Below are 22,791 nucleotides of genomic sequence, written 5' to 3'. Positions count from 1 at the left end.
ATTCTGTACTGTACTACCCTACTATTTGGTAGTAGAGTTATATTTTGTTATTGTCTGCTATGAAGTGGATTGTCTGTTTTGTGAATGTTTATAGTTGCGTAAATGTGAAATCCGACTAAAAGTATATTTCAAAACTGATAAGGAAAGTTGTATTTATTGTACTTTATAATGAAGAAGTTGAAATTATCAAGATCTAAGGTAGGCTTTGTATGTAATGTTAATTTGAGATTATAAGGAAGATTGAGAAAATGTTAATGATAAATTTGTTCCAAAACATCTAGTAATGAAAACTTGGTGACATTAGGGGTTAGCCCATTTCCCATGAGCTAACTTTTTCAAGTTTCGAAGTGTAGTCCTATGCTCAATTGCGATATTTATTATTGAGTTGAAAATAATTCATAAAAAGTATGGATTATACGTGTAATTCATAAATGTATACGTGTTTGTTTATTTATTGCATTTGTATATTAAAATAAGGGAGGTGCAGTATAATATAAGTTGCTACCAACACAATCGAATCATGATTATTATTCAGAAATATTGAAACTATCAAATACAACATTTGACCTATAAATATTCATAGTTAATCATTGCTAGCTATTTTTATTTCATTTACATATTGAGTATGCTAGTAACGTTGGCAAGAACAATGGTGATCGACATGCAATTATTCTCTCAAAATGTATTTTTAATCATTGATGAATGATGTAAATGGTTACATTGATAGACAGTGACTTTGTTTCTTTAAATCCAAAGTATCCAGTTTATAGTGAGGAGATGAAAACTAGAATTAAAGTTGGACTATGATAAGCATATCAAGATGTCTATCAAGTTATTGATAATAATTTACCTACAGTATAATAAGCGGCCACCAACACAATCAAATGTATTGATTGAATTGCTTTGATTGAACAGACTTTTAATATGCTGATTGTATTACTTTGAACACAATATTAAACACTTAGCTTTGATGGAACGGAGATGTACTCTGTAAGTTAATATTGTTTTGTATCATTTTAATGTATACTTTATTTTACAATTTTGTCCTTGTGTTTATAGTTTTTGGAAAGTTAGCAAAATCATATTACTTATGTATATTAGCAAATTGTTGACTGCTCATTCCAATCCTAAGAAATATGAGTATTACATTAATGGAACCAAGGTTCTAAATGGCCACAAAAGCTTTATATAGTCCTTATACTATGTACAGTAAATATACTTATGATGTAATATGGAGGAGTCTTCAGAAATGTTCCAATTGTTCAGGTTTTGCATGAAACCAACAAAGTAACTTATCACATGTGTTGATAAAATGCTGATGTACTTTGGGATTATACCGACCACACCAGTATGAAGAACACAAAAATATAAATTTATAGAAACAAACATGATAGAACGAAAAAACAACTGTTTAATTATAAAATTACAAACTTACAAGTGTTTCCAGGTATTGTGATCGGTATCGTTGTCGCTGTTATCTTATCTTTCTCGAGAATCCCGATTACGGCCACGCGCGGCATCACATGATTATTTAAGTTTTTTTGCACGGTACATAATTGCCTTTCCATTACAATTCAATTTATATTTCTGATCAGCCCCTCTAGAATTTGATATTTTACTGATAGGTACTATCTCGAGGGATGTTTTTCTTTCGTCGACATCAGCGCGGGGCAGCACCTCCGCGCTGATGGCCGGAGGCACTCGCATTTTGGGTGGCGGAGTAGTGTGATTAAGAATAAAAACAAGTTTTAAGTGTTTTTTCAATAAAGAGTTTAGTAATGTTTGTTTTTGTTGAATTTTTGTGTGTTTGGAGAAATGTAGAGGTAAAACACGAAAGTACAACAAAGCGACGAACTAGCTGAACGGGCGGCGAGACTCTGCAATCACGTTATCTACTAGACCGCTCGACTTTGACCTCTGTCTGAGGATGGGGAGGGGTTTGCGATAAGACAATTCTTGTTTTATATTGACGAAATATTGTTCTACGCTAATCTAGTAATCAGTAGAAGCAAAATGTCAAATAATGATTCATGTCTGGGTGTGGTCGGTATAATCCCAAAGCACCAATACTGAGAAATTCCACAAGATAAACATTCACAATATACTCTGTTTATTTCCTAATTTGTTTTGTTCTATGTTTTTATCGTTGCAAAAATGGTTATCAGAAATTTATTATAAAGACCAATATACATCATAACTCAGCGCCTTCAGTGTTTGGCTATTTAATACACGTAACTGTTTCATAATTGCAGTTTATAATGTGCAGGCGCTTTGATAACTTTTATCTTTTGCAGCGCCGCTTGGTGGCGAGTTACATCAATGAGCATATCATATAAACCTTTTCCGTGGAATAGTTCATGTACATACAAATTTTCATAATGATCGGTCAAATAGTTTGTATACGTTAGGTTAATCTGTATGTCTCTTCAGGTTTTATTTATAATAGAAATTGAATATTTGGGATCTTATCATCTCACGTGAAAAAAGTATAAATATCTTATCGGTAAGATAAGTTAACAGTGTGATCACTGTGGCTCCAACAGTCTCATGAGTTGTTAAATTCCAACTGTGTAGTGCTGCTGAAAAGAAACATCATGTTAGTAAATCAGCTCTTTTGTGTTGAATTGTACATTAGTATACAGGGTGTTTGAAAAGTATGGGTACGGCTTAATATTTAAAAAACCATAGGAGATAACATCTATAAACTTTGCACAGTGTCATATGGCTATGTAAAACTATTTTTCCTTGCTATTACCATGACATGTGCCAACCATGGGGGGACGGCCCACAGAGGAAAACATGGAAATCTTAAATTGAAGCATGGGTCGAGTGATACCTCATTTGAAAGAGCTCACTTAGTAGAGTTCAATGCCGCAAAACCGCATCTCAAAAGGTTTATCCAATCAGAAATGGCGGGTTGTTTTAGGTACACATTGTGAAGTACATTATGCGCTGCCATTTCTGACTGGATCGTCGTATTCTGATGCGGTTGGCGGCGTTTCACTCTACTAACCAATGTGTTTTCACTGACTTTTTTTAATTAGCAAATTATGTCATAAATTTATAACACAATAAATAAAACTAAAAAACATCGGTATTTATTGTGTATTGTGAAACGCTGCCAAACCGCATCAGAATACGACGATCCAGTCAGAAATGGCAGCGCATAATATACTTCACAATGTGTACCTAAAACAACCCGCCATTTCTGATTGGATAAACCTTTTGAGATGCGGTTTGCGGCATTTAACTCTACTAAGTGAGAGCTCTTTTCAAATGAGGTATCACTCGACCCATGCTTCAATTTAAGATTTCCATGTTTTCCTCTGTGGGCCGTCCCCCCATGGTTGGCATGTCATGGTCATAGCAAGAAACAATAGTTTACATAGCCATATGACACTGTGCAAAGTTTATAGATGTTATCTCCTATGGTGTTTTAAAATATTAAGCCGTACCCATACTTTTCAAACACCCTGTATGTGAGGTGTTGACAGATTCAATGAAAGTACTCCTTAACACAGAACTGGAGTTGTGGGAAAGGAATGGTTCTGCCAACTAAATACTCATGTTTCTAGTCTATGTGATGGTAAATGCCTGAATTCTCTATCATTAGAGTAATTTTTGTAAAGAAAATCTCAAAGACCTTTCATTTATAAGATAAATTATTTAAAAAAATAACTCTTCCTAGTGTTTGAGCTTAGGAAGACCCATTGTCTTAGTATAGTATCCCCTTACATTTTAAAAGTCCCCATGACAATATTGTATAGAGTGGTACACCTGATATATAAGAGGTAAAAGCAAACAAGATTTGGTTAATGTAAAGGAAGATGACCATGCGTTTTGTGTAGAATTGCATTACATTCCAAATAGTTTGTAATTTTGAATAGAAAAAAAGAATTATTAGACGAAGATAAGTCTCTAGTGTTTTTAAAATTGAGGTTATATTCAAGATGTATTGTTAACATAATTTCAGTTGTTTTCTATTAAAATAAGATTCCTATAAAATTTCCTATTTCAAATGTCTATGTATTTGTTAGTGACATTCCGTGTCATAATTTATTTATCTTCATACACAATTCTTTCTTTTTGCTTATATATTATATTATGTCTCAGTTATAAATATTTATAGGATCCCTTAGTTAAGTTAACATTGGTAACTGAACATGTATTAATACACCTCTAATAACATTGTATTATTTTGAATTTTCCAGGTTTCTGATGAAAAACAACAGAAAATATCCAATTTTTTTGCTGTTTCAAAAGAGGTACCTGTCAGTTCTTCAAATCCTCAAAGAAAGATCTCCAGTTACTTTACTGTGCCAAAGCAAGAGGCACAAAATATAGAAATAAATGGAGATGTTATAGCAATAGAGGATACAATAATACAAGACCATATTAATTGTAATTTAGACAGTGAGAAAAATGAAAATAAAAATATTACTGAAGTGACATGTGAAATTAGCAAAGGAATTGTGGATAATATTACTTCAAATTACAAGAGAAATGAGGACATAAAACTTATTCAAGAGAAAACTAATAAAATTGGAAAGGATACTATAAACTTACCTTTAGATTGTGTAAGAGATGATTATAGTAGAACTTCTCAGAACATTCCAAAGAATTCTAATCAATCAAGTAGGTCACCATGTGAAACGCTTTGTACAACTTGTTTAAAAACTTCCCCTGGAAGTGAACAAAATTCTTGCAACAACTGTAATTTGTCTGAGAAAACAAACAAATCAATAACATTTGAAAAAGAGATTGTCTTTCCTGGTGAAGGCCATTTTGTTAAAGTTTGTAATAATTCAGTATTGATAGATGGAGTGGATAAAAGTCCAGACGTTATTCCTGCTACTCCACCAGTAGTTAAGAAAGAGAATAGAAGCAGAAATATTGTTGAAAAACCAATCAAGAGAAAATTCAATTTCAGTGAGTCATCTGAGTTGAAAAAGAAATGTTTATCTCAAGTAGAATCAAAAATTAAAGATCCTACTAAATTCCATAGTGAAGAAAGTAACTCTAAATGTCAAATCTCTCCATCCGAAGAGAAAGAAAATGTTAAAGTTTTAAAAATTAAAAATCCATTTGGTAAACCCAATAGTAGTTTGGAACAAAGTCCTTGCTCATTTTCCTCAAAAGATGACAAGGAAAATAAAGGGAAAAATTACAGTTGCACTACAATACAAAAAGCACCTGAAAGTTCAGAAATAAAAATGGATATTAAATGTGTGCTTGACGAAAATAATAGAAAATTAGACGAAAACTGTGAGACAAATCATAATGTAGTTGACAGTGTGGTGCAACAAAAAAGAAATGAAAATGTTAAAAATGATGATAAAATAACCTCCTTTAATAGTATTGAACATGAAGGTGAAGTACACTCCATTTCCGTAGCTAAAAATAATGAGCTTATTGGATCTGAGGGAGATAAACATTTTTTTGAAGAGTCGAGTTCTGTTATTAACAATTCAGTTTCTACAAAGAAGGGCATATTTGAAGTAAATCAGAATCAACCCCAATTCTGTGAACCTGAAGATATTAGTACAAGTTTTTTTGAGGATTTAAGCTTTGATGAATCTAATTTTAAAGAGTGAGTACATATTACATTTTGTTTCTATAAATATATTATAATTTTCATCACTCATAAATATTACCAAATAAATTTCATTAAAGAGATCTATAGCCAGATTATGAAACTGTAGTACTGTCAACATCAGATATTTTAAGTACGATTACAGATTTTCATGTTGATCTCATTTCCCTTGTATTAAAACCATTGCTAGGAAAGTCTAGAATGTACTATGGAATTCTCTTGTTGTAATATTATTATATATACAAGTACTAAATATTTTTGTTTATGTCAGTCATTTCTTTAAATTACCTTTTAGTTACTTTGGAGTTCATTTTGTGGTTCAATAATTTTGGTTTGCTCCTTGCAGCTCAGGTTATCTTATATTGTTAAAAGGATTAAGTTTTCTTTTGTTATCCAATCAATGCTTAGCTCTTGAATACAGGATTATATGTATCATGTTGTTGAAATGTTTGTTTAAATTGGTGCATTCAGATGTTTTCCAGTTTTTACATACAATTTAGAATGTCCTCTGTAATTTATAATTCACTTAAATCTGTTGAGGTAATACAACCAGCTCTTGGTTGTATTACCTCTCATATCTGACCCTAATGGGACAGGGCCATGGTTGTAATAGTAAAAAGTTAGATAACCCAATGAGCAAAAAAAAGAAAAAACAAATAAAAAAACTTTTCTGACAAATTCTGAAAAACACTGGTACTGTAATATAATAGTGTACTTGTGCCAAGGAAGTGAATTCATTATTAATGATTGGTTTGTTTGAGGTGTGGTCAGTTTTATGGTCAAGGATGTGGTAAGTGCTTGGTAGTTGCTTATCTGCAAGTAGGTAAGATTAATCAGTGCCTGCTTTATTGGCTGTAGTGTCAAAACTTGAGGTGTCTTGATCTAATTTTTTTAGATACTGCATATCCACACATTAATTTCTGTAGTAGTCAATTTTTTAAGGGTTTTTCTCAAATATATTCTGACATCCAGCGTGGTACCACTTATTGCAGGGTCCAGAACATTTTTATTCCTGAGAATTTAACTCCTACGGTACAAGAGCCAAAAGGTTACTTTGTTGGCACTTCAAAATCTCAATCACGTTAAGACTGGGTTAATAAAATGATAAATATTTATTCAGGTTGATGTTATGTAAAACAGAGTTTGTGAGAGGCAAATAATTTAACAGTGAGTGTGTACAGTATTAGTGACATAATTTAAAGATGAAAATTAAAGTATATGGGTTGTGGCTAGAAAATAACCGGACTGACACTGAAAACAAATTTTGCTTATAAATATTTACAATTATCCCGTTCAATGTACTCCACTCCTCTATCTCTATACTGCTCCATGTGAATTTTACACATTGTATAACAGTTCTGCAGATTAATCTCGGTAATCATGTTCATGACTTACGTCACTTTTTCTTTTACTGCTTCAACAGTCTCAAATCTTGTTCCTATTAAAGCTGACTTGACTTAGGGAACAAAAGAACATCACAGGGGGCCAAGTTGGGTGGGAGTAGCGTGGATCATATAAGATAGGGATGTTTGTTTGCAGGGGGAGTAAAATGAAATGAAATGAAAATATGCCTTTATTCAAGAGGCGGAGTTAGGGCTATTTAGCCCTCTCTACCACTCAACCTCACATAATATACAGATATATATATATATACATATTTACATTTAATGACCTTAAAACTATAACAAATTCCATTTTAAATTTAAATTTAACCAAAATATATACTACTATGTAATAATTAAAAATCAAATTTATCAGCTGAATATGTAGAAAATTTTCAAACAAAGATAAATTAAAACTTAAATTAACAATTTACTTTTTAAATAATTTCTTGTTATTGCTACATTCATTCTCTCAAACACACAGCCTGACCACAAGCACGCCATGAGCACCGCCATCCGCCACCCCTACAGACCGCCCAGCAACAAGTCCCTGACCCCCGCCCCAAAACGAGCCCGACCTTCTATAATACGGATATCATCAGGAAGAGAGTTCCAGAGGCGACATGCCTGAACAGTGAACGACCTACTGAAGAAGTTCGATCGATGAACAGGAATTGAGAGTAACGTGGATCCCCTTCTCGTAGGTCGCTCACTTATATCGGAAATAAATTTGAAATTTTCGGACAGGTAAACAGGTGACTTGTTTCTGATAACTGAATGTAGAGTTGAAAGAATGTGAAGTTGGCGAAGTTGTTGAAGTTTCAGAAGTGATAGCTGTTTGAAAAATGGAGTCACATGCTCATAACGTCTGAGATTGAAAATAAATCTGATACAACGTGGGGAGTCACGTGGCCAGGGGTGGAATAAGTACAGGAGCCACACAAATCTTGAGGAGGGGGATTCATGTGGCCGGGGTGGAATAAGTGCAGGAGTCACACGAATCTCGAGGAGGAGTAGTCACGTAGCTGGGGGTGGAATAAGTACAGGAGCCACACGAATCTCAAGGAGGGGGAGTCACATGGCTGGGGGGTGGTTTAAGTACAGGAGCTACACGAATCTCAAGGAGGGGGAGTCAGTGGCTGGGGGTGGAATAAGTACAGGAGCCACACGAATCTCGAGGAGGGGGAGTCACGTGGTGGGGGATGGAATAAGTACAGGAGCCACACGAATCTCGAGGAGGGGGAGTCACGTGGCTGGGGGGTGGAATAAGTACAGGAACCACTCGAATCTCGAGGATGGGGACTCATGTGGCTGGGGGTGGAAATAAGTACAGGAACCACACGAATCTCGAGGATGGGGAGTCACGTGGCTGGGGGTGGAATAAGTACAGGAGCCACATGAATCTTGAGGAGGGGAAAGTCACATAACCGGCCGCATGATGTCCAGCCTTATTACATTCGTCCTGAGGGTTCGCCAATACTAACCCCATTATTTTCTAGCCATAACTCGTATATACCATACTGTTTACAGTAACTAACTGATGAAAATCTGAAAAGTCAGGGCACACTTAACATTATTACCTCAGGAATATCCTGAGGAGTCAGTTATGCCGAGGTCGGATATGAGAGGTTATACCGTATATTTCTTTTCCTATTTTACTTGCATTATCTCATATTTTTCCTCAAGTATCATAATTTATGTTTTTAATTTCACTATTTCTTGTTTTAAACACCAATTTTCTTCCAATAGTGCTCAGCGCTTTTGCAACCATTTCTAATTTATTTACTTTGTTGCTTTTGTTTTTTAAAAAGCTACTTTTTATCAAAGTTTTTTTGAAGTTTCTTAAACTATTTATTGTAGTCTTATGACCTATTTCTTGGTTTTGTAAGAATAGTTTATTGGTTTTCTTTGAAATTGTTGCATTTTCAATTTCCATTTTATGAACAGGTAATTTTTTTAAGTTTTTTATTTAATTTTCTTTGGGCTGGTACAGTTAACATAAAGATATTTTATGTTATGTATATAATATATACATATATTAAAATATGTATATATTATATATATATATATATATTATTCTCAAACCATCCATTGTCAATAATAAACGTTTAGCATTACCGTTTGTTGATATCTCTAGACCTATAAAGTTGGATAATGGCAGACGCTGCAAGGTGATTGCAGTAGAACAGCTGGAGGCTTGTGGAGAGGTTGTACTCACTCTTCAACCCTGTGACTCTATCTCTGGAGAGACAGCTGTATGTGTCCTCAGGGGCTCTTGGTGAGTTAGTATCAAACAATGTACATCTGACCAGATTTGGATCAGTTACAAAATATTAATGTAATTATAGGAGTATAAACCCTTATTAGTTTTAAAAAATATAAAATTAGTATTCAAATGAAGACATAACATAACCATGCATAGCAATTGGCCAAATACATAGCATTTATGGATGAATTTAAGAATGTCTACCTTATAAAAAGAACCACAAATCCTTATTAATTAAAACCCGTAAGTACCATAATATTCTTTCTGAATTAACCAAAGCTTGAGATTACTTAAAAAATATACTAGAGTATTAACCTCCAAGAAACCAGATTTTTTTCTTCTTTGTTTGGACAAGAAGCTTATAAATTGCACTTAGTTCTATAAGGACCTTAGTGTTGCTTTTGGAGTGACAGGATGGGTAAGGTTGGGGGTAGGGGTCGCCTCCTATCGAGATCCATGAGGAAGAATTAGGGCAGTTATCTCAAAGTCATGTCCTTCCGGAAGAAGGAGAGGCCAGCTCTGAACCAGCCTCTCCAGTCAAAATAGGCAGGGGGTGGCACACCCTTATATGAGGCTAGCAAGAACCTCTGATGCTTAGGAAGCGAACCCCACCAACTCCAACAGTCATCTCCCGCAGTAGACTAGACCTATCGAATTATTCTTGTACCCCAGAATCTCGACATTTGCGGTTAGTGATGTGCCGCTCCTGGACATCCATAATGTTGCCCAGATTTAAGTGACACATCGGTTTTCGCTGTGCCCAGTGGTAGGTTGAACTGGATGGATGGTATAAACCAGCCAGAAGTTATCCCTGCTGGGTGATGAAACCAGTTGGCAAGTTATTGTAAAATTTTATACCAGTACTAAAAGTTTGTTTTTAGGAACAATTTTTAAGTGGTTTGGGAGAGTGAATGAGTTAGTGCTGCGAAGATTGAAAGGTAATTGTTTTACTGGGAGTAGATTTTGTTTTTGAAGACAAAAAACATGCACTCCAACAAGTATAAACTCGACCAAGTCAGCAAGTTAAATTGCCTAAAGAAACCTCTACATGATTGAGATCGATCAAGTCCACATATTACTATTACAGCCTTCTTCTGAAGCGTAAGTAGAGCCCTAGTTCTGGTGGATTCAAGATCTCATATGATTAAAATGCTACCACTCTAAAAGAATACATAAATGTATGTATCAACTGAAAAAAGTAATATTACATAACAAAAGAACATATTTCACAAAATTCACATTAATGAACACATAAGTTTTGTGACATTAAAAGAAATCATCTGTGGGCAACATTGCTAAATATGTGTCTTGACTGGAGCAATAACGTGGTATACCTTTGTCCAGAGAGTTACGGGACATTCTGTAAACATTACAAGCTATGTTAATGTGACAAATTTAATAACTGTATACTGTTATTGATTTTTGTGTAGTAAAAATTGGTAATAACTGGAAAAAATCTGTTACTTTCATAAAATAGGAAGTCAAAATTAAAATGTTAATAAACTAGAAACTAAATATGTCAAACGTTTGTGATAAATTGTTCAACACAGTTCTAGACTAGATCTATGTAATGTATCATATCAATGTATCAGAAGAATATACATTTCTGCATGTACCAACATAGTTTACTATGGAATAGCCTCTAACACTTTGGGTGCCAGCAGACTGAAGCTATTTGTGTTGTCACCACAGGACATCCACAGTGGTGAGGGAGGGTGATGTGGTGAGTGTAACAGCCACCCAGATGAGCAACCAGCCCGGATGTTGGGTGGTGGACAACGACGCCGGGTTGCTGACCACCCACCCCGACACACTGGTCTCCGGCACAACCATTGTCGGTTCACTGTTTTGCACACGGCGCTCTGTGCTCTCGGACATGTACCGGGGGCATGGACGCAGACTCTTCCATCATGGTCATGGGCAGCTTCCTTCACCAGCTTCTGCAGGAGGTACATCAGCTCATCGTGTTATCTCATGTTCTACATCCTTATGACGTAGAAGTAACAATGTCTTGACATGTAGCAGATTAAACATAGTCGATTTACATACGAGGGGGGTACCCAAAAAAAACCGGAATTGTATTGCTGGCAGCCGGCAGCGTGTAGTACACATTCCTGCCGCTAGGCGTGTGTTGCGCAACCCATTGCGAGCTCAGTGACCCCAGTTCCGTTGTCCTAGTGCATTCTGTTTGTTCGTAGTGACTGTTTTCGGCTAACTCTGTTTTGTTCTTGTTTCGTTTTTTGTCATGGCAAGTTTAAGTGAACAACGTGCAGCTGTGAAATTTTGTTTTTTTACTTGGTAAAAAAAATGCTGCAGAAACTATTTTAATGTTGAATACAGCTTACAAAGATGTTGCTATGGGGAAAACTCAGGTCTACGAGTGGTTCGCTCGATTTAAAAATGGCGACATGTCGATTGAAGACAAACCTCGTTCTGGACGTCCATCAACCTCTCGAACGGACGAAAATGTTGAGAAAATTTGTGAACTTGTGCTCACCGACCGTCGACAGACAATTGAGGAACTATCAGAGAGTATTGGGTTAACTTGGAGCTCGGTTCAGCGAATTTTAACAGGAGATTTTAGGACTGAAAAAGGGTTTGCTGCCAAATTTGTTCCTCGACTTCTGACTGACCATCAAAAGGCACATCGAGTTGAAATTTGCCGCCTTCTGAAAGAACATCTCGAAAATGATCCCGATTTTCTGGAAAAAGGTAATTACTGGTGATGAGTCATGGTGCTATGGTTATGACCCAGAAACGAAGCAACAGTCAAGCCAATGGAAGTCGCCATCTTCACCTCGTCCAAAAAAATGTCGGCAAGTCAAATCAAACATCAAAACCATGTTGATTTGCTTTTTTGATGCTAAAGGCATTGTTCATTCTGAGTTTGTTCCTCCAGGTCTGACTGTCAACGAAACATTTTATTTGGAGATTTTAAGAAGATTGTGCAACAGTGTTCGCCAGAAAAGACCCGATTTGTGGCAGACTGGAGACTGGTTCTTCCACCACGACAACGCACCGGCACACACAGCCATCTCAGTTAGGCAGTTTTTAGCCAAAAACGGCATGGTTCCGCTGCCCCACGCACCTTACTCGCCTGACCTCGCTCCATGTGACTTTTTTTTATTTCCACACATGAAAAGAGGCTTGAAAGGTCAACGATTTGACAGCATTGAAGAGATTAAGAAAAAAACGAAGCTCGAGCTTGCAGCCATTTCTAAAGATGACTACAAAAAAATGTTTTGATCAATGGAAATACCGTTGGGACAAGTGTATTAGTTGTAATGGAGATTATTTTGAAGGAGATAAGGTCGTATTGTAAAAAATTTGATAATATATAATTTTTATAAAACAATTCCGGTTTTTTTTTGGGTACCCCCTCGTACATTGTTTGGATTTAAAATTTATACAAATTTAAACTGGAAATTTCATGTTAATTACCTAGTAAACAAACTAAGCTCTTTTTTATTTGCAATCAAAATATTAGCAGATTCAGTATATATTTCTACGTGTAAAATTGTATACTATGTCTGTGTACAATCGGTTCTGAAATACGTATTGTACTCTGGGGTTCATGAATCCTAACTACAACAACAAATTACAATAAACAAGGCAGCTCATATAAAAGAAGTTTTGACAAACAAAACCTTGACTACTTAAAAAATGAACTTACAAAAGAAACCTGGGATGAAGTGTATAATGCTCATGATGCTGAGCTGGCATATAATGCTTTTCGCAAGATTGTGATCAATGCCCTAAACCTGGCCTGCCCAAACAAAATAACTAGGACAAAACCAAAGGAAAAGCAGAAAACCCTGTATGATGATGAGGTGAATATGTTAAGAGAAGATTTTCTTAAATCGTTGCACATGTATGAACTCACAGGAACCACAAGAGATAAAGAAATAATGGCTGAAAAAAAGAAAACCTATGACCTCAAACTTCGAGATCTGAGATGTGATGCAGCCTATGAACACCTAATCAACTCCAAATAACAAACCTAAAGTACTGTGGAGCATCATAAATGCAGAGAAGCCACTCCTCCAACGCTGCACTTCACTTGGAAATAGGTGGGAAAAAAGAAGAAAACCCGACGCTGATCGCTGAGCATCTTAACAACTACTTTTCGACAGTGGCAGATTTAACTTTTGAGGAAAGCAGGAATCAGTTTCACAATGTGGAAACAACCTTTGAAGGCATTATACATTCACAATGCAACCACACACTAAGCCTGACACTAACCGAGGAGAACGAGGTGTTAGAAACTATTGGATCACTGAAGCCAAAGCTCTCGTGTGGCATTGATGAAGTTCCATCAAAGATGGTAAAGCACTGTGCAAATCAGTTAGCCCCACCTATGGTTAGCATAATAAATAAATCATTTAGCAGTGGACAATTTCCCTCACTGTTAAAGGTGGCCAAGGTATATCCCAAGCACAAAAAGGGCCCAGCAACAAGGGCAGAAAACTATTGACCAATATCGCTTGTATCCACTTTCTCAAAAATAATTGAGAAGATTGCAGTAAAGAGAATGTTACTACATCTGGAAAGTCAAAACTTGATCACAGACAGCCTGTCAGGGGCATGACCTGATTCTAAACAAATTGTCAACACTAGGTTTTCAAGACACATAAAAAAAGTGGATAGCACGTTATCTCCAAGGGCGCAGTCTAATTGTCGAGGTTCAAATGTCAGAGAAAGGCAAGAAATTAACTTTCAGATCTAAGCCATCTTTAATGAACAGAGGGGTGCCTCAGGGCTCAGTTTTGGGTCCCTTCCTCTTTGTACTGTTTACAAATGACCTCCCTATATACCTTGGCACCAATAACATAAAAACTATTATGTATGCCGATGACACGACATTGTTTCTGGCAAATGATAATGCACAAGAAATGTACTCACAGATGTCATGCTCAACAAACAAAACAATTCAGTACTGCCTGCAGAACAACTTGGCTATAAACCCTTCAAAAACCATGCACATAAATTTTAGTAGGAAGCATGATCCAGTGTTAGAAAGCACAGATACTCTCCAAGAGAAGCAAGCAAAGCTACTTGGTCTAACTATCGACTGTGGACTCACTTGGACAGCACACATAAATAATCTGTGTAAAAAGCTCAGCACAGGAATCTTTGTGACCAGAAGGATGAAGTGGATTGCAGGGCCTGAGGCAGCAAGGACAGCCTATTTTGCACTTGTTGAGTCTCATTTGCGGTATGGAGTTGCGGTGTGGGGAGGAACATCTGTAAATAATCTGAACAAAATTCTCATCCAACAAAAAAAGGCCATCAGAATTCTAGCAGATCTAAATCCACAAGACAGCTGCAGAGGAGCTTTTAAGTCTCTAAAAATACTGACCATTGTAGGTATATATATATATATATATATATATATATATATATATATATCCTCTCAGTGGTAACAGATGCAGACTGTATGGCAAATCAAAGAGGTGAGAACTTACACTCACATAACACCAGGAGGGCCACAGACTTCATTCTCCCTCCGCACCGCACTACCAAGTACAGCAAGAAGCCATCATACACGGGATGCAAGATGTACAATGCATTACCGCAGCATTTGAAAAGGCTCAGTGGGAAAAATCTCAAGAGAAGTCTCCAGAAACTGGTTGATGGAACGACCTTTGTACACCGTGAAAGAATATTATGAACTTACAAAACTTAATTTATAAAGCAAGAGACATAAAGATATATTTCTTTGTAAAATTCTATTGGACGCCATTACATGTCTTAATGATAATGTAAATAAAGAAATTCTGATTCATCTCCTGAGAACTGAGACCTGTGGAACACCCATTTCAACACAGCTTACTCTGAATTCTCATTGTTGATGGAAACAAACTTAGAAACTTCTCAGAGTTAAAGTCAATGTTAAAAATTGGTGACAAGATCTGATTTCATCGCACTCCTTCGTTGTAGTACCCTCCCTACCTCACCAGAACTTTGATTATTTAAATACTGCTATTTTAATATGAGCGTCATTAAAGCTTATCACTCAGTAGACTGTAAAAATTCATCTTTTGCTGTGGAGATGGGTGGAGTGAAAAAATGTCATTTCTGTGTGATGTATGTCTGACTATCTGTTCTCACAGAACGAACTTTGAAGGACACCTTGAGAATGAAATGAGTTATAGGGTTGAAATTTTGCTTGGAACCTTAGCAAAGCGTCTTACGTGATATGTGACAAGTGATGTGGCGTATTCCTGCCATTAACTAATTTAACATGTAAACCTATAATATAGTATACACTATCTACTTCACATGCAAATTCCTGCTGAATAACACGAACATTATAGGCACATTCTTTCAAAATTGATTGGGCCTATAAACTCATATGACACTTGTTGTGACCTTTTTCAAGACTTCAGAATACTTACTGTATTATCACTTTATATTCTTGAAGCGGTCTCGTACAAACATAACCATAAGTTAGGAGACATTCATGATTACAACACCAGAAACAACAGATTTGCTACACAGGGGAAGGGATTTTCAACCTTCTTTCTACCTGACAGGCTCAATAGAATACCATCAAGTAACTTAAGAAACTTAAAAAAATATATATATAACAGAATGGTTACTGAGATACATCTTCTACTTCTCAGAAGAATTTTTCACTTGGAATAACTCTTACAAATACTGTACTGTAGGTTCACAAACAAAGCTTACTAATTTCTGAAACTATTATTTATGTACTTGTTCATTGTAATTTGTCTACTGATTTAGTTTTTATTTTACCATTTTCTCCACTGGTTTTCTTTCTAGGTGCTGAAAAGAAAGGTTTCCTCACTGGAAGGAATTAACGGAGTTTTAACTGAATTTGTCTCATCCAGCCACTTCATCTTCAGCTTATATTCTTCAGGGATGCCTCTTGATAAAACAAAAAGAATCTCTTAGTGAATTTGTTCCCAAGATTCATGCATTTGTTCAGAAATATATCAATAACAGCAGGTAAGTGACAATAACAAGTAGCTGTGCAGATTTCTGTCGTTTATATAAATTATTGTTGAAAGTTTGAGAAGGTTTATCAGATAATACAATTTAATTGTGTTCGTTTAAACCAATCTTAATTTATATTGGTGTGCATTTCATCCAGTGCAGTTACTCAACCAACCAATTGGAACAGTAAAGAATCATGGAGTGGAACCATTACAGATGTGGCAGACATTGAAGAAAACATCTGGACTCCCAAATTGGGAATTAAAGGAAAAGTAGATGTCACAGTCAAAACACATAAACAAAACATCAAAAAGGTAATTATTTGTTTGAGTTGTTGGTTTCATTATTGTAAATTTGATTTAAAATTGATTTTGACTTGAAATTTTCAAAGAAACTGAGTCTTGTGTTAGAACTGATTTCATTAGTTTTTTGTTAACTTTTAAATTAGTATTTATGGATAGAATTTATTGTTTTGCACTTACATCTTTTTTTCTTTTTTTTAATTCTTTGTTCTGTTCTGGTAAAGAATGAGTCTTACTATCCAAGTTTTCAGAATTAGTTTCAAGACACTGCTAAAAGTATATATTGTGTTAACTGTAGTTTGGTTGCGAGATGAAATTCCATTTTTCTAAAAAGTACCATTAGTAATTTATTTTTATATATTCAATTTTCAAATGCTACAAAACAGGTAAAGTCCAATTAATTACAATGCAGCATTAAAGAACATATTCCAATTTATATACTGTGGAAAAATAATATTGTCCAGCATCGAACATACCAAAATGAAATAATAGTTATCTTATAAGCAGTGACTAACAGCTGCTGTTATTTTAAAATGATAAAACTAACATCTTAATTACAACAGAAAGTAATTATGTATTGATAAGTAATAAGGTGTGAAAAGAAAGTAACAACTAAAAGCTGAACATAATATAAGAATAATCATAATAAATAAGAACAATAACAAAAATAATACTGTGTCCTGTATTTTAAAAATAAAATTGGGTAACGTGCTGTCAGAATTGAAAAATATATCAAGACTATATTAGTTAATTGAATTAAACAGCCTGATCATTATATTGAGATGTGGATACACCTTATGTTAATTGAATGTGTTGAATTAGATCAGCTATTGTTTCTATTTATCGCACATATGGGTATAGGATTCATTCCAGTTTCAATTTCAATAATCCAAAAATGACCTAAACCATGATTTTAACTACCAGACGTCCTTTTATGACTCTTTTCATCATATTTGTATCTATTCTTTAGATAATTGTTTTCCTTTGTGTTACTGGAAAATCCAAAAAATCGCCGTGTGCTAATATTTTACTTGTACGTATTGTGAAAATTTTCAATAAAATTTTTTATGAAATTTCCAATATAAGATTGTAAAATTTACAAAACCACCAATAATGTAGACAATGAGGATTCATGTCAAAGTTGAGATTAATATACTATACATCACAGAAAAACTTATGATAAAAAGCAGTATGTAACGTCTCCATCACAAATTATGCTATTCTGCAGGTGATGCCTCTGGAACTGAAGACAGGTAGAGCATCATTCTCAGCTGAACATAGAGGCCAGGTGATCCTCTACACCATGATGATGTCAGAACTGGGGCAGACCGTGGACTCGGGGCTCCTGCTCTATCTTAGGTATCTTTCAAATTTTTTACTCATAACCTCAAGAAAATTGTTAGAAGAGTGGGGTTGTATAAAAGCCTGTAATAAAGAACATAAGTTGTGCTACGGAAGTGGGCCTTTTTATTATTGGCTCGTTCTAGATGAACTTCTTACGATCTGGGTCAGATATCATATGAAGCTGCTCTTGATATGATGTTTCATGCTTGTATTGGATACCAGATATTATTCCTTAATTTATTTGCAAAAGAAGCAATTACAGTGTACTTTTTAACCATTTCAACACAAGTCTTACGTATGTCAGTTTTTGTCAAACCGAAATTGATCCATCTTTATTACTGTGATTCATGTATAAAAGTAAAGTCTGAGGAAAAACTAGACAGCTAATTACATCCATATATTGGTTTTAAGTGTCTGGTACGTACAAAAAATACGCTGTGTGCTTGATGTTTTGGAAGTCATATTTTTCATAAAACGTCTAAAACGATATGTTATAATGAAACAACCTTAACAACCAATTATTAACAGTCCTTACTGTTTACTGTTATTTACAGTTTTTACATCCATTTCACAAAATAACATCTAGAAAAGATGTATTTACAAACACATTTTTTTATTAAGAAAATAACAAGAGTTTTTTAAACTTCTAAAACATTTGGCACTGCTTTCTATAACCTGTAGTAAAAAAAAGTGCAATATATTTAAACATAATTTCGAATCAATTGTAAATAAATCAAGTCCAGGTTTTCACAAAGAAAGTTATATGATTACTAGTAGTTATCTGTGGCATGCAATTTCATTTAGAAAATCAAGGACGCCATGAGCATATTCTCTTTAAATCACATTCTAAACAACCTTGGGATAGTTGATAGTCAATGAAAAATATTCTGTTCTCTTAATCCATTTTAGATTTAAGTTTAAAGGCCCTGAAGTCGAAGAGTGAAACTGTTTTTATAAGTACCTCTTCTAAAATTTCTCGAATTTCTCCCCAAAATTTCAAAGAATTTTATTGAGTAACTCTAACGATTTCAGTAACAATTAAACTATTTTAGGCCAGTTTAGAGGAATCCTAAGTCAAAGTACGTAGCTTTTCAGTTTTCACATTTATGATGTAATAAATATTGGAATTTTACTGTAGTTGGTTAAAATCTAAATAAAAACAATCTCAGACAAAAAAAGTTTCTGCATGTAACATGGCATTTGTAAAGTGTAACTGACCTTGACATATGAATAACTATAAACATTTTCTATCACTTGTTTAAATGTGTATAAATTATTATACTTTATTGTTCTTGACCGTGATCGGTCATTAAAAACATATTTACTATTTGCTGACTAAGCCGAAGAGGGAGTTTTCAAGACTTTACACCAGCTTTCCGGGCATAGCCCGGAGCAAGTTTTGAAATAGGAATATGCCTATATGTTAATCAGGAATCCTACGAATGTCCATGTAAAATTTCAATATAATCGGTCCAGTAGTTTTTTACGTAATTGATTAACACACAGACATCATTTAATTTGTATATAATAGTATAGATAAAAAAAATTTTCTTTTAAGGTTTCAAGATTATGGAGTTTTAAATGTTTGAAAGTTTTACAACTATATGAACATGGTATTAATGAGTTATTGTCCCATCTGAGTTTGGAAATTAAACATCTAACTAATAATTATTATTTTGCATTTAGAGATGACGGCCACATGTGAAATCTATGTTTCTTCCGACAGAACCGGAATGTGCATATTCCGACCACATCTTGTTTCTTTTTAATGTTTATATGATACTTGTTTTGAAAAATATTTTCATTGCTTTTTCTACTGTAATATAATCGGTTTGTATCCTGAGGACACAAGTAGCTTATGACGAATAAATAGGGTTAGATTTGTTTTGCTGCCTACAGGGAAGGGGTGATGAAGGAGGTGAAGGTTGGGGTGGCGGAACGTCGGGATCTGATGTTGCTGCGCAATCAGCTTGTGAGCGAATTGCGAGCCAGCCATCGTGTTGTCATAGCTGACAACAATCAGGTAGCGCCACCCTCCCTGCCGCACCCCATTAACCATCACTCTGCCTGTGCCAAGTGTCCCTACCTCACCCTGTGTTCGTCTGCTCTCAGGTATTGCACAGTTTTTTTTTTTATTCTCTCTAAAGATATTTAATAGACCAAATTGACTTCCCAATGTATGTTTTATAATATACTAACAGAGAATTACAATTGTATTTTTTGATGAAACTAATTACGATTTTAATTCACTCTTAATGCCAAATTATTGCAATTTTATTTAACCCAAAAAAATTATATATGTATTGTACTGCTGACTGCCTTGACCTTGCCCCTCAACACGTGACACTCATCAGAAATCAAAACTATCCTTGTACTGGCCACTAATTTTTTTTTATAAAAAGGAGAAGCCGATCATATTTTAAGCCCTATTCTGCCCGTCCTCATGAGTCACTGGCCTGTGCGAGGATCTTGTCGGACAGAATACGAGGGAGAATCGATACAGTACGAGGTCTATGGTACTGATAAATAGTGCAATGGTTACATAAAGTATCTAAGAAACTATTGGAACCATAACCAAACTGGTGAAATTTTTTTGTAGTTTATCTAAGAGCATTGCGTAAAATTCTTAATCATAAATTTTGAACATAGTCACAGTTTAAGATAATTTCTCATGCGGCTTTTAGAGAATCTTTTGTAGTTTTCGTAACAATTCATAATTATAAAAGGTATAACACAACGTTTCAAGGATTGGAATCTATCTTCTTTGTCTAATCCTCCAATTCGTCTGATTCCAATCCTCAAAATGTTTTGTTATACCTTTTATAACCTTTTAACAATGGCAAATATCCAAGATTCTGCTATCCTTTCAAACCTTTCATCGTCAATAACGAACTTTAAACAAAGAAAAAGTTTAATCAGTTTGAAAATTTATCAACAATTGCTTTTGTGAAATTAAAAATATTTTTTTAAATTTACCAATCATTTATATATCCATCCTGGGATGGGACCCTAGTGGTAGTATTATCTATAATCCCAGTAACATAATTAAATATTACTTTTAAATTAATTAAGCTTGTTACATCAACAGTTTATAACGTTGCAGAGTGAGTGGATCCGAAGAGTTGTCGGACACAAATCCGTTGCAAGGCCTCTCCGTAGCGAGCACTGCTCACCTACAGATGGAGCACATGCTGTATGTGTTCCACTGGACAGGCCTACTGAGGTTAGAGCACACAGACAATCAGCTACGGAGCCCAGCTCTGCACGATATCTGGACACTGCCTCCTGCCGAAAGGTTAGTCTGTTACTACAGGATGATCGGTAGGACCTCTAAAGCTATTTAATTTGATTCAGAAGAGCATACATTCATTCACATGCATTACTAATAAAATTAGATGAGTTGTGTTAGTTACAAAATTATTCTATTGTGCTATATAATATTTCATATCAGTTCTACACAACCATATTGAAGGGATAAGTTTTAATTATGTGTCCTCTGTTTGCTAATATTATGTAGTATACACATATACACACATATGTGTATGCACATATTTTGTTTTAGTTAATCATTCTAAATTACCACTGTAAGAATAAAATTCCCAAAATAAAAAAAAAAAAATAATTTCTTCCATCCAATGAAATAACAGCTGTTCATATAAGCCAACAGTTTTGGTACTGTTTTTATTGTTTCCAAAATTTTCTTTGCTTTTGTGTTGTAATTTTATTGAACAGATATTTATAGACAATAGATTTTTATTTCTCAGTCAATACGTAGTGTAAATAAAGAATTGTCATAGATTTCAATATAAAGTCATAATGACACCACTAAACATTTGTTTAAATAACACAAAGTTACTTACTTACTTACTGCCGGGGCGTAACAAATCTCAGTCGATTCTTTGCCTCGTCTATGAGCCTCTTCCACGCCACCTGTCTTCCGCCAGATCCACAGACCCTCCACATCGGGTCACATCTTCGACCACTTGATCACACCATCTTATCTTTGGCCTACCCAAAGGGCGCCTTCCTGTCGGTACCGCCTGGTAGACCTCTTTTAAAAAAACCTTGTGCCCTCCTGTTTCCGATGTACATGTCCTAGCCAGCTAATTCTCTTTGCCTTCACCAAAGCCACAATATCAGGCAATGTTATACCAACATCTTGGTATACATTGCGTAATTCTCTATTTTTTCTTATTCGCCACACCCCTTCATCACATATTGGTCCAAATATTTTTCGGAGAACTTTATTCTCAAAAACAATCAACCGCCCCCTCATTTTTCTTCGTTAATGTCCATGTTTCACTTCCATACATTAGGACTGGTTGAATGATTGTTTTATTATATTCTTATTTTGGAGCATTGTGACAACAATCTTGACGTAAAGAGTCTTGTACACGCCCCAAGACACCTATTTGCATTAGCTAATTTGCTTTGTATCTCTATATCCTCCACGTTTTTGCTGTTTATTGTTACACCCAAATATTTTAAAACTTTCTACACAGTCAATCGAGTAGTTGTCAATGCTTAAGTTTGTTCTCACATTTCCAGCATGTCTTCCAAAATGAATAATTTTAGTTTTATCTTCATTTAGCTCTAAGCCTACTGTTTGACATTCTTTAATAAAAACTGTTTGTTAGTGTGGAGAGGTCATCCAAACTTTCTGACAAGATCACTACATCATCCGCAAATGCCATTATGTTCAGGTCCACCTCCTAATTTAACCCCTCTTTGTAGTCTTTTAACTTTTTGTAATGCCTCTTCCACAGCCAGGTTGAAGAGAGTGGGAGAAATCCCATCTCCTGTCTTACTCCAGTGTTGATAAGGAAGTTTTCCGACATTTCTCCATCTATTCTTATTTTGGCCTTTGAGTCACTTATACACATTTTTGACAGTCTTATCAGTTTTTGCGGGATTCCATGTTTTTCCCCCTTCTTAATGAGCATT

The 22,791-nt window shown here is 35.0% G+C and overlaps 2 protein-coding genes across 2 annotated transcripts; both read left to right on the top strand.

Moving 5' to 3' along the window:
* On the top strand, window positions 1-16,141 carry LOC124373038 (repetitive organellar protein-like). The gene is made up of 5 exons (XM_046831445.1): window positions 1-198; window positions 4,212-5,590; window positions 9,113-9,253; window positions 10,934-11,190; window positions 16,028-16,141. Exons 1-5 carry the CDS (start codon window positions 169-171, stop codon window positions 16,063-16,065), a joined length of 1,845 nt encoding a protein of 614 aa, XP_046687401.1. The 5' UTR covers window positions 1-168; the 3' UTR covers window positions 16,066-16,141.
* A 9-nt stretch (window positions 16,142-16,150) lies between these two features.
* On the top strand, window positions 16,151-21,142 carry LOC124373040 (DNA replication ATP-dependent helicase/nuclease DNA2-like; the record flags this gene model as incomplete). Its single annotated transcript, XM_046831447.1, has 5 exons — window positions 16,151-16,213; window positions 16,359-16,515; window positions 17,732-17,862; window positions 19,747-19,959; window positions 20,951-21,142. Coding segments are annotated over exons 3-5 (533 nt in total), but the record flags the coding sequence as incomplete, so codon positions are not given.
* Between the last annotated feature and the right edge of the window lie 1,649 nt (window positions 21,143-22,791).

This window comes from Homalodisca vitripennis, unplaced genomic scaffold (assembly GCF_021130785.1).
Source record: "Homalodisca vitripennis isolate AUS2020 unplaced genomic scaffold, UT_GWSS_2.1 ScUCBcl_4699;HRSCAF=11043, whole genome shotgun sequence".
Lineage (NCBI taxonomy): Eukaryota > Metazoa > Arthropoda > Insecta > Hemiptera > Cicadellidae > Homalodisca > Homalodisca vitripennis.
Note: the sequence above shows the minus strand (reverse complement) of the source record. Positions and strands in the feature narration are given on the sequence as shown.

Coding starts and splice junctions, on each gene's coding strand:
- LOC124373038 (XM_046831445.1), top strand. CDS start 169: ATGAAGAAGTTGAAATTATCAAGATCTAAG. Junction 5,591..9,112: donor GATGAATCTAATTTTAAAGA/GTGAGTACATAT, acceptor TGATATCTCTAG/ACCTATAAAGTTGGATAATG. Junction 11,191..16,027: donor TTCACCAGCTTCTGCAGGAG/GTACATCAGCTC, acceptor TTTTCTTTCTAG/GTGCTGAAAAGAAAGGTTTC.